The following is a 15,806-nucleotide window of genomic DNA, read 5'->3' on the forward strand; positions in this document are numbered from 1 at the left end:
ATGGAATGCTCAGAGGCCTGCATTGGAATGTATAGGTGTGGATTCTAATTAATGAGAAATTGCACAAATACATAGCAATTGAGCAGCAATAGTGATTTACTTACTTTAAATTGTTCATACTGGATGGGCCTATTAATAATCCTTTATGCACACATTATATTGTTAATTACAATTCAGGATTATATTTGAAGACCGCAAAATAAACCACAGTTGAATAAGTATGAGGTTGTTCTATTCCTTTTATATTTCATATTTTTTGTTTATAAAACAAAAACATAATTTACTCCTGTTTGCAGTAGAGTCCAATAATCATCTTCATCAGTACTATCATCATGTCTTGTGGCTGTCTGTCTGTCATAGGGCTTGAGTCCGTACACAATGGCACGCATAAGTCCATTTGCCAAGCAGACACGTTTTAAAAAGTTAAAAAAACATTTTTTTTTTTTTTTACTGCAGTTGCATGAAAGCAAATCCAACACTGCCTCTGGAGCCGGCGGTCCCTTCCATCCAGTCTCATCGCCGGGCCAACTGCAGTCCGAGTCACGCGATCCACTTTCCATCAGCCTCCGACAGGGCTGGGGGTCACTGGGCCAGTAGGCCTCTCCTCCACACTGCAGCTTGGCAGTTGGCAGGTGTTCCGTGTTGCACTGAACAGTCCCAAGCTGGGTGCCAACCGATGGCTGTCACTCTCACCATTCTTTGCACGGGGGGGGGGGGGCGATGCCCAAGTTCTCTGCCAGTCCTGATTCTTTGGGCGCAAGGCAAGTGAAGTGGTCTCCAACTTTGACATCACTTCCTTTAAGATCCCAGCTGCGGCCCTGCTCAGTGAAAGTTTCTTGAACGTCTTGCGCACTTCTCAATAACTTAATGGCAACAGCGTTACCCTTCCCTGCAAATGCAGAAACCGTTTCAGGCAACCTTCACCTGAGAAATAAAGAATGTGTGGTTGCCATATTTTCAACATTGTCTATGCAGAAATAATTCCTTGAACTGGGTGCAATTAATAATTTCTTTTCTAAAACTGAAGAATAAAATACTATATTTTCTCTCTAGAAAATATGTAATATAGCCTAAACTTGTTTTTTTTTTTTTTACAAATGCTCACCCAGGGTAATTACAATTTTTCCTCTTGGTATACAGTTATTACAGTATATACAGTTATACATTTACTTCATGATTTGTTTAACCTACAATGAACTATGTTACAACAATACCATTCAATGAGTCGAGTCTCCGACTATTTCATGTTTGCAAAGTAAGTTTTGATCAATTTAAGGACTTGCGGGGTGGATATTTGGTTGCGCGCCCCTTACACCTGATGACTGCATCGAGGCTGCGGCCCGTGGACGTCAGCAGGTCCATGATCCTCCGAGCCGCTCTGGGCCCTTTCCATGGCTGTGTCTTTGCTGGGGGTTTCAGGCCTCAGTTTCCTTGTGAGCCAGTGAAAAGCACGTTCAACGGGGGGTTTGAATCTGGTGCAAATCATCACTTAAAACTGACAGCTCCACAACGTTGGCCGCAGTGCCCTGCCTCTCCAGCACAATGTTAAAAAAATAAAAATAAATCCAAAATGGTGGTTCGCCTCCCCCATTTATTTCCTCTGTATTTCCTGCAAATAAAATGACAAAAGTATGTCATTTCTGCATCATTCAACCATGGATAAATACGACCGACGTGTCATGTGCTCACCTTCAACTGGTGCTCTAATATCGCTGTCTCAAGCTCCGTTTTCCTAATTTGTAGCTTCAAGTGAGTGATCTCCAGGTCAGACTTCTCAATTTTTCTCTCTAAATGGACTTTGTACAACTCCTCCACAGGCTTCTAGGAGGAGCAGAGAAAGACATTTTCTGTGAAGTCTAAGAGGCCGAAGTGCTCTTTTCATTCGTCATACTGTTTGAATGAAAGTGTAGTATAATGGGTAAGGAGTTGGCCATGTAACCTAAAGGTTACAGGTTCGATTCCCCAGGTATGACTCTGCCATTGTACCCTTGAGCTAGTTACCTGTATTGCTTCAGTTTATATCCAGATGTGTAAATGCAAAAGTTGTGTAAGTTGCTCTGGATAAGAGCATCTGCTAAATGCACGTAATGTAATGTAATGCTTGACACATGGGTGACAAACGTAAGCCGCTCTTACTGTGCTAAGATGTTGTCTGGAGGTCGAGGGCTCCACAGCTGGGGGAGAACGTGCTGGAGGAGAACGTGCAGGAGCAGGAGCCATGCTTTGCTAGATAAACCAGGACAACACGGGTGATTTCACTGTAAGGCCACAGTATTACAATTACCCAACTCAGCATTAAAAAGGCATTACCTCCGTAGGCCCGTCAGTGAATACCCTTGTGAGAATCTCCTCATCTTCATCCTGTAACAAAAACGTTTCAAATGTTATACTTTAAACCCATTGGCTAAGCTAAGTGAAATGTATGAAGGATGTGGCTACTTGCTATTTTTGTACAATGGTCAACCGACTGGAAGTCTCCATCATTCACTGCAGGAAGATGAAAACAATTAGGCAAATATTTCAGCATGGACAATATCATGACATAATATTTATAACAGGCATACATTTAAGCATGATAGACTTACATACCCTTTATATAGGCGCTTGTGTCCTGGGGCGTAGCTGGCTCAGATGAACTAGCCCCTGGAATGCCATCCGTGACTGGCCCGCTTCCGCTGTTCTGCGAGGGACCCTGCTCTTCACCGGGAGAGAACGGTGGTGGAGGGGGCACCCCTCCCGTCTTACGGGCCTCAGCCTTCTTCCTATTGGCTACAGAATGAAATGACGCTGAAACACTATACAGGTCTAGGGGCTACGTTTCAAAATTAAAAAATAAAAAAATAAAAAAATTGGTCATAGCGCCAAATAACATATCAGCATACCTGTTTGAATTATGTTTTTGTACTTGACTTTCACTTGCTGCCACGTTCTTCTACTGCCTCCAGGGTTACATCTGCGTGCGTGCACACACACACCCACACGAACGTTAAGTGAGTTGTATAGGCGTATTGGCATCACAGTAACATTCAAGGCAACCCATAGACTACTCACATCCAACTTATTAAACTTTTAAATAATAAGTATAGAGTAAAAACAAACTTAAGCAAATAAGTATAAAATATAAGAAACAACCTAAATACTTTACTTTATTCAGCAAACACGAGAGAGGCAGTGCAATTGTAGAAACTTACGCATTAACTCTATCCGCTATTGTTTTCCACGCAAGCTCCCGTTCCTTTGCTGCAGCTGATGTATTGCTTTTTTTATGGAATATATGAACGTAGTCGTTGTATGCTGCTATGATTGTCTCTTGTTCAATCGGTGTGAAAAATGCAGCGCGTTGTTTCTCGCTCTCATTATCCATGTTGAATCCTTTTTTTTTTTGTCAGTGTCTGATTTGAGATTGCTTTTTAAATTCACCCTGAACGCGCCATAGACAGTAGAAAAAATATGGACAAAGTGACTGTGACGTCATCCATTGACTTTCTATGGGAGAAAAGCGTTTTGAAGCCGTTTGGGCTTAACCTATCCCAGCTTGATCGATCTTGATTACTTGAATTGAAATCCGTTGTTGTAGAACAGAAAAATCAGAATATGCGCCATCTGGCTCACTCAAGTCAGGTTTCAAGTTTAAGTTTAAGATTTTTTGAACCCGCTTTCTGGAACAGACCCTCTTTCTCGAACTGTTTAATCACGAGATTTAGCTTTAAGCGATCACAGACCGTCTGTCCCGTGCGTGTCATTTCCGGTTTTCCCGGAAGTCCCTGAGACAGCTGAGCTGCGGCTTCGACTAATCTCCGACTCCTCTCTGGAGCATAGAGCGCATACATGTCTGTGATCTGGAGCTGTGAAGAGGAATAAATGTCCCTGTCTGTCTCCGAATGGGACTGCGATCAGGTCGCAGCCTTGCGGTTCTGGTCTGCAGTTAATATGGAACTGTAGGACTGCCGCGTACTCAGTCGGGTAAGGAACGCAAACAGAACTCTGTTATTTAAGTAAAACAGATAGCGACATGTTTTACACTGGTTAGCCATCAGGACGATTTGAAAGCTCGTGAAGACGTGCGTACCGTAGTCATGGGGAGTATTCATCACAAAGGGAGATGAGGTTGAACTACAGAACTGTATCTGTGGGTTAAACAACGATGGAAACTGTCATGCTGCATTTCCGTGTTTGACGTGGTTTGTAGGTGATGAAGTTGTTCAGTGTTGATTCGTAATCAGATCAGATATTTTGCACTATATAAAGTTTCGCCGTAATTTTTATTTTTTTAAAGTCAGATCATTATCGATCATGGTGTTTCGAGATTTCGAGCTGTGAATATTTTGGTGAATCAGTTCTACAGCATGGGCTAGGTTTCGTGGGTGTGGTTTCGGACAGACGTTTAAGTGCGCTTGTTTTTCTCTAGTTTGGATGCTCTTAGAGAATAGACACACAGACGCGCATCAGTGCTACTTCGTCGACAGCAGCATTTTTTTGAGGGACGCGATTTCACACTGTTGTACGCGCCTCTCATTCCAGGTCAGTTATAGTGAGAGTAAGCCTTGGGTTCCTTCTGCCTCATGTTTATACACACACACACACACACACCTGCTAATGAGGAATTTACTAATACAGGACCTTGGACTGTTGCATTATATTAGAAGTATACACATGCACACCTACAAAATCACAAACTTTGGTACAGATTTACAGACACAAAGAAAATGTGTTTGGTAGCGTTGATCATGTTCACAGAATCCATCTCTCTCTACCGCAGTTAGGGCTTGAGACTGATCGCTTGTTTACACAGTATTGTGGAATATTGTGGGAATCTCTGAGACAGACTGCATGTTTAGTAACTCCACATTATTGTGGGATATTGTGGAAATCTCTGAACTGACTGCATGTTTAATAATTCCACAGTATTGTGGAATATTTTGGGAATCTCTGAGTCTGACTGCATGTGTAGTAATTCCGCAGTGAGCTCTGAGATGGCCCTGGCCCCACCCTCTCGCCCCACAGCCATGGCCCTCAGCCTGTCCCCTGCGGCCGTCTGCCAGTGCTTCACCCTGGTGTCCCTCTGCACCTCCGTGGCCGACCCAAACTGGATCCAAATCAGCAACAGCAGCGATCCCAACAGCAGACAGCTTATCTACGGAGTGGCCTTCACCCTGCATGCTGCACAGAATCTCACTGACACAGGTAAATGTGCTGCACAGAATCTCACTGACACAGGTAAATGTGCTGCACAGAATCTCACTGACACAGGTAGATGTGCTGCACAGGATCTCACTGACACAGGTACAAGTGCTGCACAGAAACGCGCTGACACAGAACCTTATGTGTGCACACCATGTTATTTAAATGTGTTAAATTTACATTTTAGCATGTAGCACAGAGTCATGTGGTGCTGTTTACTAGTGCATGTAAACAGGCTAGGAGAATAGTGCTACATCTCTCTCATACATATACATGTGCACGTTTCCATACCCTCGCTGTATAAATGGATACAATGTAAAATGCTATGTAAAAAAGTTGTGTAAGTCGCTCTGGATAAGAGCGTCTGCTAAATGCCTGTAATGTAATGTAATATGCGGCACCATTGTTTATTTCATTGTTACATTACATTATTACATTACAGGCATTTTTACATTGTATCCATTTATACAGCTGGATATATACTGAAGCAATTACGGTTAAGTACCTTGCTCAAGGGTACAACGGCAGTGTCCTACCTACCCGGGAATCGAACCTGCGACCTTTCGGTTACAAGCCCAGCTCCTTACCCACTGTGCCACACTCCGCCCCCATTGTTGTGGATGCAGCACAGTACCAGAGTGACTCATTCAGTATCTCCATGTGGCATGTGTCCCATTCAGATTACTGTGCGTAATGTGTGGGGCACCAGTGTAATACGGGTAGGGAGGCGGGCTTATAACAAAGAGGTTGCAGGTTCAATTACCAGACCAGGCTCTGGTCTTGTGTCTTTTAAAGGCAAGGGTATCTAACCTGAAGCATTGTAACATCTCCAGCGGTATAAATTAATTGCATGTTGAAGACTAAGCTGTGTTAGTTGAATTAAAAGACTCTGGATAAGTCTACTGCATATATAAATAGCCACGTAATGTAAATGTGGGTTTGTGTGTGTGTGCGTGTGTGTGTATATATGCGTGCGTGCGTGCATCTGTGTGTGTGTGTGCATGCATGTGTATGTGTATGTGTGTGTGTGCATGCTCACGTGTGCGCGTGTCTGTTTGCGTCCTTGTGCATGTGTGTGTGCGTGTTATCTGTTAATATCTGTTACAGCGCCCCTTGGTGGAGTGAACGGGTGGGGCATGTCGCTCCTGTACGCGCTGGCCGGCGTGTGCTACAGCGGCATCCTGCTCTCCAGCTCTTCCTTCCTGTTTGACTTCCTGGGTGGCGGCAGGACCCACCCCCGCCTCGTCGCCGCGCTGCACGTCTCTGCAGGTGCCCTGCCCAAACAACTCTCTGCCCCCGCCCTGGGGTTAGGGTTTAGCACTAACGCTAACACACTGAGATTGAGCTGAGGTTAGCGCTTAGCACTAACAATATCACACAGATTGAACTGAAGTTAGCGTTTAGCACTAACATTATCAAACAGATTGAACTGAGGTTAGCGCTTAGCACTCACACTAACACTATCACACTGAGATTGAACTGAGGTTAGCGCTTAGCACTAATGTTAACACACTGAGATTTAACTGGGGTTAGCGCTTAGCACTAACGCTAACACACTTAGATTGAACTGAGGTTAGCACCTAGCACTAACGCTAACACACTGAGATTGAACTGGAGTTAGCGCTTAACACTAGCTTTGATACACGGCATGTTCTCTTCCCACACAGCGGTGTTGTGCTTGGGAGCCATCGGCGTGTGCGGCGCCTGCTTCTGCGTGATAGTCCACAACCTGAGGAAGGGCCTGATTGGTCGGTTCTGGGGTGGGGGCGTGTCTGGGCCTGGGGGGGCGGGGCTACAGCCCTACCCCGGGGAGAGCTTCTACATCGCGGTCCTGGCCCTGCTCTTCTCCGGCGTGGCCGCGGGCCTCAGCCTGAGCGGGACGTCCCAGCCGACGCCAGGCGGCGACTACGTGCCCATCGGGTCGGGGGACAGCGATTCGGAGCCGCCGCCCGCCAGGGAGCCGGGCGAGGAGTTGGGGGAGGTGTTTCCTGAGTGAAACCGTTTGAGGAGAGATCAGACGACCAAACCCCTCACCCCCCACCCTCCACCCCCCACCCTTCTGCCCTGGGACTAGGGTGCCTTTTTCCCAAGCCACACCCCTCAACCGCAAACCCTGGGTCCCCCGTTTCTGGGACCATGCTGACTGAAACTCACGACCGAACCCCTGAAAGGGTTCCTGTATGTGGCCAACGGCTCTTTTGTCCAGGGCGAATCGCTGTGCGTGCTATTTTATATCCCACAGGTTTGTAGCCTGTGTTATACAGCTATGTGTTGGGTGAACTGAGCTTGCTGTTGGGTGAAAATGTTGGATCCAAACCCCTGGGGTCCGGCCCCAGAGTCCAGCAGGTCTTAACCGCTGCAATCACACGCTTCCCTTTGAGGGCACGTTCTCTGTAACTTCACACTGTTGGTTGGGTCCTGAAGAAGAGGGGGGTTCGGAGAGGGTCCACCCTTTAAGATTAAGCTGTTGCTCACAGGCCATTTTTGTCCCCAGTGCCTGGTCCAGAGTCGGTTCATCCAAACCATAACTAAATCCCAAGCACCGTTGTTAAAAGACGGATACTGATCCTGGGTCAGTTCAGCCTGTAGAGTTAACTGTGTCCCAAACACCGTTTGCGATAGGGGCTGATACTGATCTGGGATCAGTTGTTTGGTGGAGAGGTGCACATTGACCACACTACTGTGTCCTTCATAGCCACTGTGCACATGACCCCACTGTGGGCTCCAGTCTGACTGTGACATCACCCTGCCAGTGACATCACTCCCTAGTGCTGTTACACACCAGGGCCACTCATGAAGAGTGCCTGACTGAAAGTCGCTGATCTGTAATCAGTTGTGCCTTTCAGCTCAGAATGGATGAGCTCTGGACATGGCCAGAGGAAAACTGATCCCACATCAGTGCTTGCTGCTTTATGGATGCGGCCCCAGGTCAACGCACACAGTCATATCTGCCCACCTGTCCTCATCCCAAATTAACACGCCCAGAAAACCACCTCTCCTCTTCTTCTCATCCTTTCTTCCTCTCTCATTGTGAAGAAAGTGCCTTCTCTCTTCTTTCTCTCTCTCTCCCTCACCCACCCACTTTCTCATTCTATCTCTGATCTCTATCTCTCTCTCACACACACACACACTGGCACCATGCTCCACCTTTGTTCTTGTTCTTCAATGTTTCTTAAGCTTGTGCATGATCTCTCTACGCTGTTGGTATTAGCCTGAGAACTGCACCCCCTGGAGTGTGGGCATAATCACTGCAGATCCACTGGCTGTGCCAGCACTGGATTGGGGGTCGGCAGCAGAGGGCACTTCCCTTCAGCTGCTGCACAACAGCGCCTCCTCTGGCCAGCCGGGAGCCTGCAGTCTTCCTGCCACCAGCTGCATATGTTGTGTGGCGCCTGCGCAGCTGGGCATATTGTCTGCGCAGCTGGACTGATGGACTACGCAGCTCGGCAGACAGACTACTCAGCTCGGTGGACAGACTGCGTAGCTCGGTGAACAGACTGCGCAGCTGGCCTGGCTGACTGTGCAGCTCAGCAGATGGACTGCTCAGCTTGGTATACAGGTTGTGTAGCTTGGTGGACAGACTGCGCAGCTCGGCGGACAGACTGCGCTGCTGGACAGTCAGACTGTGCAGTGAAAAGCAGCAGAGTCTGGCTGGTCCACAGTGGGGCAGGGCAGTGGCTTCGCAACGTTCCGTCACTATAATTTTAAACTCTGTTGCCTGTCCTGAGTTTCTGCCTATGTATTGTGTATCGATGTTAGTAAAATTATGTCATTCGACGGGTACCGTCCATTTAAACATTGTATGGAGTGAGATGACAAGCCACTAACTGCATGTAAGGATGAACGTTATTGTGAAGTATGTGCAAAATGCGAAGCATGATGTGTATAACCTTAAACTGTGCCCCCTGGAGGCGCAATGTGTATAACCTTAATCTTAATGTTATAACCGCCACCCAACAAGGAAACCTGATACCATGGTAACTATCTTGTTATCGTAGAGCTGTAGAACTCCAGCTCTTTAGAACCCCATCATCTGCAGGGTTCTGTGGCTTCCTGTCTAGCTGCAGCCATGGAAACAAGTTGCTTGAGCCTATCCAGTCTGTGAGTTGAATTAAGCATTTCAAGTGTCTAAAAATGCACCACAAACCAGCGGCCACTGTGGCCCTCCACAGACTGGAGTCTGGCACTCTGGCGTTGGTTTATCCTTTTGGGTTTCTGATTCATAAAATTGCACTTTTCGTCCATTGGAGGTCATATACATTTGAATATAATAAAATATCATAATATCCAAAACATAAGTAATATATATTTAAGTATACAGTGTGTACATGTCAAATTGTATCAATTTTAGCATAACTGTCCTCAATTCTATGTGTACAATCTAGACAGTGTATCTGTTTTTGGCCTTTTTAATTATTCATCAGAACATATTCAAAATATGGTTCTTCCACTAAGGTCTTTGCCTGACTAATTTTTTTTGGAGCTCACAATACAAGTCTTCGTGGACCAGTAGATTGTACATATTGAACTCTAGATTATTATGATGCTGTCCTTTTAAATATTGTTTTTTAAGCAATGAGGCTCATGCAGTACAATGAAGGTGAATTTTAAAAAATGGTTTCACAACCCTGGTCCAGGAGAGCCACAGGGTCTGCTGGTTTTCACCATTACTGTTAAATTGAGGTAATTTAGTTGTGTAATTGATTATGTAATTGTAATTGTGTCATTGATTAATTATCACTTAATGTAGTCGATTACACTATTAAATCAACTCATCCTGATTTCTTAGGTTTTAATTGGCTTCTGATTTTAAGGTGAAAATAAAAACAAGCAGACCTCTTTTCTACCAGGGTTTGGGACCGTTGTATTTCAGAGGTAGTGCAGGTTATGTAAACGTGAAACCCTTGGTTCTGAAGTTTAACTCGTTTTTTGTTTGAGGTGTACCTTGGGCCGTACCTGAACAAATGTAGCGAGTTCTGCAGTCTTCTTGCCGCAGAGCAAACATTGGTCAGAAAGTGTTTGAATTATTTTAACTGCTCAGATGCCTTTTTAAATTTTAAAACGCTCACTGATCTGCCAGAATTTTCAGGGAAATGTTACTGACCAAAACACTCATTTTGTACAATCATACAAAATAATCATTTCTGACTGTGGGTGAAAAATATATGTTTCTATTTCTCTGTGTCAGTAGCCTTTTTTTTTTTAAATGTGAAGAATTTTACTGGTTTCTGTAAACAGTTGGCCTGCTTCATGTGTGTGACCCAGGCCTTCAGGACAGCCGTCTGATTTTTAAGATGGCCCTTGTGCACTGAGCATGGCGCGTGACACTCCTGAGGAGATGCCGGTGTAGTGGCGCACTCTGACCAGCAGAGGGCAGCAGTATGGGCTGCCCTGGGCTGAGCTGGGAGATCACCTCAGGGCAGGGTGCTGCTGTGCTGGGCCACACAGTGTACAGGGGCTGCAGGGACCAGCGCAGCTGTGCTGTAATGTGCTGTGACTGAAGCCGGACGGGGGCGGGGGCAGGATCTGCGCAGGTATGCGCAGACCACGCAGCTGAGGTGGTCAACATCCCCTGGAGGGCATTTTGTTTTATTTTTGTTTCATTTTTGTATTGTGTCTTATTATTTTCCCCCTCGCTGCACTGCACTATTTGAAACGGCGCGTTTCTACGACTGAAGTGTGTTTTTAGTGAATTAGGGTTTTAAATGTTCGTAAGCATTCCCTTGTTTTGTATGTGCTTTGTACAGAGCGAGAGACTGTAATCCCGTTTGTGTGCGCAGTTTTGCTCGTCGGTGTGTTTTGTGTGTCCCTGTGCTGCGCCCGAACCGAAGCGGCTTTCGGGTCGGCAGCGTCGTCCTGCTTGAACTTGTGTGGGGTCGTAGACTCAGACTGTTAAGCTCTGGTATTTCCCTCGGCCAATCAGGTGATTGTGAAATATACCTCCTCTCTCTGTGCCTGGCTCCTGTCTGGTCTTTGTGTGGTCTTCAGCCGCGGTTGTGAGCGCAGCACGGTGTGCCGTCACGCACGTCTCTCTCTCTCTCCTCTCTCTCTCTCTCTCTCTTACTCTCTCTCCTCTCTCTCTCTCCCTCTCCCCCCCCTCTCTCTTTCTCTCTCTCTCGCTCCCTCTCCCCCCCCCCCACTCTCTCTCTCTCTCTCTCTCTCACACACTCAGGCCAGCATGTTGCTTTCCTCACCCATAAAAAAACTGTACTCTCATCACATTGGTCGAGGTGTACCCTCGTGATGCATCTGGGCCAATCGTGGACGAGCTCGTTTTCTGTGGGGGAGAAAAACAACGAGCACGGTGAAGTTCTTGGAGTCTCGTCAGGGTAAGGAAAACAGCACTGTGAAAGGGGGGGTTTTGTGTGGGGGGGGTTTTAATCGGTGACGGAGAAGGACGTTGAATAAACGTGCTTCTTCTCCATGGCAGAAATGACAGGCACAATGTTGTAAACCTACCAGCTCATGGCCCATTTGATGTGAAACAGATTTTTAAAAGAGCATTGCGATCTTTTGGTGAAAGGTAATTATATCAACCTTAATGTCCCTGAAGATTCCAGATTATTTATTTTCCTTATTTCATATCTCCACCTCTCTGTCTCTCTCTCTCTCTCTGCTTCTCTCCATCCCTCCCTCCCTACTTCACAATCGCTTTTCTCCCCCTCTTCGCACATGTCGGCAGCACGGCCCTCGCATTGGCTGGGACGCGTCGCCATAGTAACCTTGACACATTGTTGATGTCACCAGTGAATTTGTGAATGGAGGGAGCGAGAGGAAGAGAGAGGGAGGGAGGGAGAGAGGTGGGAACGCGTGAGCGCGTGTGTTTCTTCGGTGCGGTGATGCGTGCGTGCTCATGTATGTGAACACGCTAGCGTCCGTGTGCGTGCCAACGCCGTTCGCCCCTGGCCCCGCTGTCTCCCTCCCCTTCAAAATGACTGATTTTCACACACCTCAGTAGGGCTGTTAGCTACCTCCTCCTGTCCTCCCCATGAGCGTTGTCTACGTGCGCTCTCTTCTCTCTCACTCGATTTACGAGCCTCTCTCTGCACTGGGGTGGGGTGGGGGGGGGGGTGTGAACACTGCTACACTGACAGTTCCACTTTGGGCAAGGGGGGGGAGGTGTGCAGGAAGAGGGAGGAGGAGGTAGAGGACGAAAAGTGAGCGAGAGAAGGAAAGAGAGAAGTGCCTGTAGACTGCAGACCTGAATGCAGGAATGCGGTGAGTACCATAGCCCAGACGGAGGGAACGAGGGAAGGAAAGGAGAGAGAGAGAGATAGAGATGATTGCCACGTCAAAAGGACAGGGGTGGTCTGTTTACTGACTCCCCATTTCATCCAGCCCTGTCGGATGACATTCAGGCGTTCCGGCCGGGAGAGAGGGAGAGAGGGAGAGAGGGAGAGAGGGAGAGGATGAGCGGGGTTGTTAGCATTAGCGTGTGTGAAGAGCTGAGCCGCGGCTATGTTCTCACCCTGCCATGTGCACACGCGCTAGTCTCGTGACAGCGCCCATGGAGCACGTGCAGAATGTGTGTCAGTGCGCGAGTTAGCGTAGCGTAGCGCTGCACGTTTGTGTGTCAGTCAGCCAGCGCATTAGCGTAGCGTAGCGCTGCACGTTTGTGTGTCAGTCAGCCAGCGCATTAGCGTAGCGTAGCGCTGCACGTTTGTGTGTCAGTCAGCCAGCGCATTAGCGTAGCGTAGCGCTGCACGTTTGTGTGTCAGTCAGTCAGCCAGCGCATTAGTGTAGCGTAGCGCTGCACGTTTGTGTGTCAGTCAGTCAGCCAGCGCATTAGCGTAGCGTAGCGCTGCACGTTTGTGTGTCAGTCAGTCAGCCCGTGCTTTAGCGTAGCGTAGCGCTGCATGTTTGTGTGTCAGTCAGTCAGCCCGTGCTTTAGCGTAGCGTAGCGCTGCACGTTTGTGTGTCAGTCAGTCAGCCAGCACATTAGCGTATCGTAGCGCTGCACGTTTGTGTGTCAGTCAGTCAGCCCGTGCTTTAGCGTAGCGTAGCGCTGCATGTTTGTGTGTCAGTCAGTCAGCCAGCGCATTAGCGTAGCGTAGCGCTGCACGTTTGTGTGTCAGTCAGTCAGCCCGTGCTTTAGCGTAGCGTAGCGCTGCACGTTTGTGTGTCAGTCAGTCAGCCCGTGCTTTAGCGTAGCGTAGCGCTGCACGTTTGTGTGTCAGTCAGTCAGCCCGTGCTTTAGCGTAGCGTAGTGCTGCACGTTTGTGTGTCAGTCAGTCAGCCCACGTGTTAGCATAGCGTAGCGCTGCATGTTTGTGTGTCAGGGAGTTAGTCCATGTGTCAGCATGGGCTATATTTGTGTGTCAGTCGGTCAGCCCTCACATTAGCATAGCGTAGCCATGGTTGCGGCTCCACAGCGGGTTACGTGCATGAGGGTGCGCACGTTTGTGGCCGCCGTGGCGGCGTGCACGTGCGACGCAACGCACGTGGGGATGTGTGCGCACTCTCTCTCCGTGCGTGGGGCCGCATCAGGAGTTTCTCAGGGTCCCGTGTCTTGTGCTGGTCTGTGCGTTTTCCTATTCCAAACAGGGTCTAAATCCGCCAACATGCTTCCCACGTCTGGGACTAATTAATGTAGGTTTGGGTCAAGAGGGTGGAAGGCTGTAGCAAATGAGATTCTCAAAGTGGAAAAAATAAATGATTTAATACTCTCAGCTTTGACACACATAAAAAAATAACTCTGTCTTTACCATCGCAGTACAGCACGTTTGACACACATAATCTTTTGTACTGTGGTGCAGTACATTTGATATATATAAACAGCACTTTTTCTCTTCATTGTACATTGTGGTACAGCGCAGTAAAGACTGTCAATCAGACCATTTATAAATCCCCCCCCACCCACCCACCCCCACCTTCGGGTCTGCGGCCCTCCCTGTGGGCCCTCATTATTTGTCGTTTTGTGACGTAACCCACGGCAACACTCCTGGATGCAAGGTCTCCATGGTGCTGCACCACCACTGGACCAAAGCCAGCAGCTGTGTGCACTGCACTGAGACACAGATTCTTTACACACGCCAGATACTCAGATCCTTGTTCTTTAATCATTCAAATGCTCTCTTAGAAGCCAGTTTGAAACATCTTCTCAATATATTTGCTCAGGCACGACCAAGTACAGTACCGTGACGATGGAGCTTCTGTACTTAAATGTGCCACCAGTAATACGTGTTGCCTTCCAGAAGCTTCTATAGTTAAAGAGCAGAGAGGATGACAGGAGCGCAGGAGTTGAGTATCTGGTGGCTGTATAGAGTCTTTAACTGAGGCGCACGACATGTAGCTGCCCATTGGGTACAATCAGCAAAACAGGAAGCGGTGAAAAGACTTTGTGTAGCTGAGACATTGTGACTTTCCTCCAGTTATGAATGGAGTTAGAGATAAGGAGGGTAAAAATAACCAATGATTGCCAAATGTTACAGAATTACAGTGACAGAAATCCTGGGACCAGAGCTGATTTTTAAATTCAGTCTATTAATTGAAAAATCCTCATAAAACATCATGAGTATTTTTTCATTTGTTGAGTGGCCCATCTCTTTTCCCGAACTGACTGCACTGAAATGGAACTGACTACCTGGGACACAGGCGAGACTACAATTGTGTGTTCAGACTATAAGGTTGTGGGTTCCCTTCTGCTAGCTTATGAATATAGATTCCTCTGATGAAGAAAGCTTGCTGCTTGCATTAGTGATGTGTTTCAATGAGTAAAAACAACAACAACAAGGCAGCTATCTGGGAAGAGGAAATCCACAAAATATATAAATTATTAAATACCCCAAATATACACAGCAAACATAGAACTACCCCAAATATACACTAAAAAACACAGAACTACCCCACATATACACAACAAACACAAAACTACCACACAAATACACTAAAAACACAGAACTACTCCACATATACACTAAAAAACAAGAACTACTCCAAATATACACTAAAAAACACAGAACTACCCCACATATACACTAAAAAACATAGAACTACCCCACATATACACAACAAACACAGAACTACCCCACAAATACACAACAAATACAGAACTACCCTAAATATACACTACAAACACAAAACTACCCCAAATATACATTAAAAACACAGAACTGCCCCACACATACACTAAAAAACACAGAACTACCCCACAAATACATAGCAAACGCAGAACTACCCCACATATACACTAAAAAAACACAGAACTACCCCACATATAAACAAAAAACACAGAACTACCCCACATATACACAGCAAACACAGAATTACCCCACAAATACACAGCAAACACAGAACTACTCCACATATACACAACAAACACAGAACTACCCCACATATACACAAATAAGCACAGAACTACTCCACAAATACACAGCAAACACAGAACTACCCCACAAATGCACCAAAATTGAGTTCTCTGTTTTCCTCTGTGTTCAGGCCATACAGAGATCATCGAACTTTAACGTAACTACAGAATCTGCCATTTTAGGCTACATTTAGACTGAGCAATGGTGATTACAGGCCAGCGGGGTCATAATCGACAGCAGCAGTCAGTACATAAAGATACAAAATGTTGCTGAGAGCCACAGCAGGTGTGCAAGGAGGACTGAGGATGTAGTGCTAGA

General features: G+C 46.8%; 2 protein-coding genes across 5 annotated transcripts; one reads left to right on the forward strand and one right to left on the reverse strand.

The window, feature by feature from the left end:
* Positions 1-221: 221 nt before the first annotated feature.
* LOC118212672 (dynactin subunit 1-like) lies at positions 222-3,762 on the reverse strand. 3 transcript variants are annotated; one of them, XR_004762289.1, is made up of 9 exons: positions 3,192-3,762; positions 2,883-2,953; positions 2,590-2,769; positions 2,444-2,487; positions 2,311-2,361; positions 2,137-2,226; positions 1,690-1,821; positions 1,314-1,609; positions 222-889 (listed from the first exon to the last, which is right to left on the reverse strand). XR_004762289.1 is itself a non-coding variant. In XM_035390824.1 (8 exons), the coding sequence occupies exons 1-8, from the start codon at positions 3,362-3,364 to the stop codon at positions 1,592-1,594; spliced, it is 759 nt and encodes a 252-aa protein (XP_035246715.1). In that variant the 5' UTR covers positions 3,365-3,762; the 3' UTR covers positions 226-1,591. The 3 variants fall into 3 exon arrangements, 2 of the variants coding, with proteins under 2 accessions (XP_035246715.1, XP_035246716.1); XM_035390824.1 differs by having other exon boundaries at positions 226-1,609; XM_035390825.1 differs by lacking the exon at positions 2,444-2,487 and having other exon boundaries at positions 226-1,609; positions 2,311-2,360.
* LOC118212673 lies at positions 3,763-10,465 on the forward strand. Of its 2 annotated transcripts, XM_035390828.1 has the most exons (5): positions 3,763-3,963; positions 4,409-4,521; positions 5,005-5,184; positions 6,289-6,450; positions 6,849-10,465. In XM_035390828.1, the coding sequence occupies exons 3-5, from the start codon at positions 5,007-5,009 to the stop codon at positions 7,175-7,177; spliced, it is 669 nt and encodes a 222-aa protein (XP_035246719.1). In that variant the 5' UTR covers positions 3,763-3,963; positions 4,409-4,521; positions 5,005-5,006; the 3' UTR covers positions 7,178-10,465. The 2 variants fall into 2 exon arrangements, with proteins under 2 accessions (XP_035246719.1, XP_035246718.1); XM_035390827.1 differs by lacking the exon at positions 4,409-4,521 and having other exon boundaries at positions 3,766-3,963.
* The last annotated feature ends 5,341 nt before the right edge of the window (positions 10,466-15,806 follow it).

The sequence above is a fragment of the Anguilla anguilla genome, chromosome 14, assembly GCF_013347855.1.
Source record: "Anguilla anguilla isolate fAngAng1 chromosome 14, fAngAng1.pri, whole genome shotgun sequence".
In the NCBI taxonomy this organism is placed as follows: domain Eukaryota; kingdom Metazoa; phylum Chordata; class Actinopteri; order Anguilliformes; family Anguillidae; genus Anguilla; species Anguilla anguilla.

Coding starts and splice junctions, on each gene's coding strand:
- LOC118212672 (XM_035390824.1), bottom strand. CDS start 3,364: ATGGATAATGAGAGCGAGAAACAACGCGCTGCATTTTTCACACCGATT. Junction 2,770..2,882: donor CAAAAACATAATTCAAACAG/GTATGCTGATAT, acceptor TTCATTCTGTAG/CCAATAGGAAGAAGGCTGAG. Junction 2,227..2,310: donor TCACTGACGGGCCTACGGAG/GTAATGCCTTTT, acceptor TGGTTTATCTAG/CAAAGCATGGCTCCTGCTCC.
- LOC118212673 (XM_035390828.1), top strand. CDS start 5,007: ATGGCCCTCAGCCTGTCCCCTGCGGCCGTCTGCCAGTGCTTCACCCTG. Junction 5,185..6,288: donor ACAGAATCTCACTGACACAG/GTAAATGTGCTG, acceptor TATCTGTTACAG/CGCCCCTTGGTGGAGTGAAC. Junction 6,451..6,848: donor CGCGCTGCACGTCTCTGCAG/GTGCCCTGCCCA, acceptor CTTCCCACACAG/CGGTGTTGTGCTTGGGAGCC.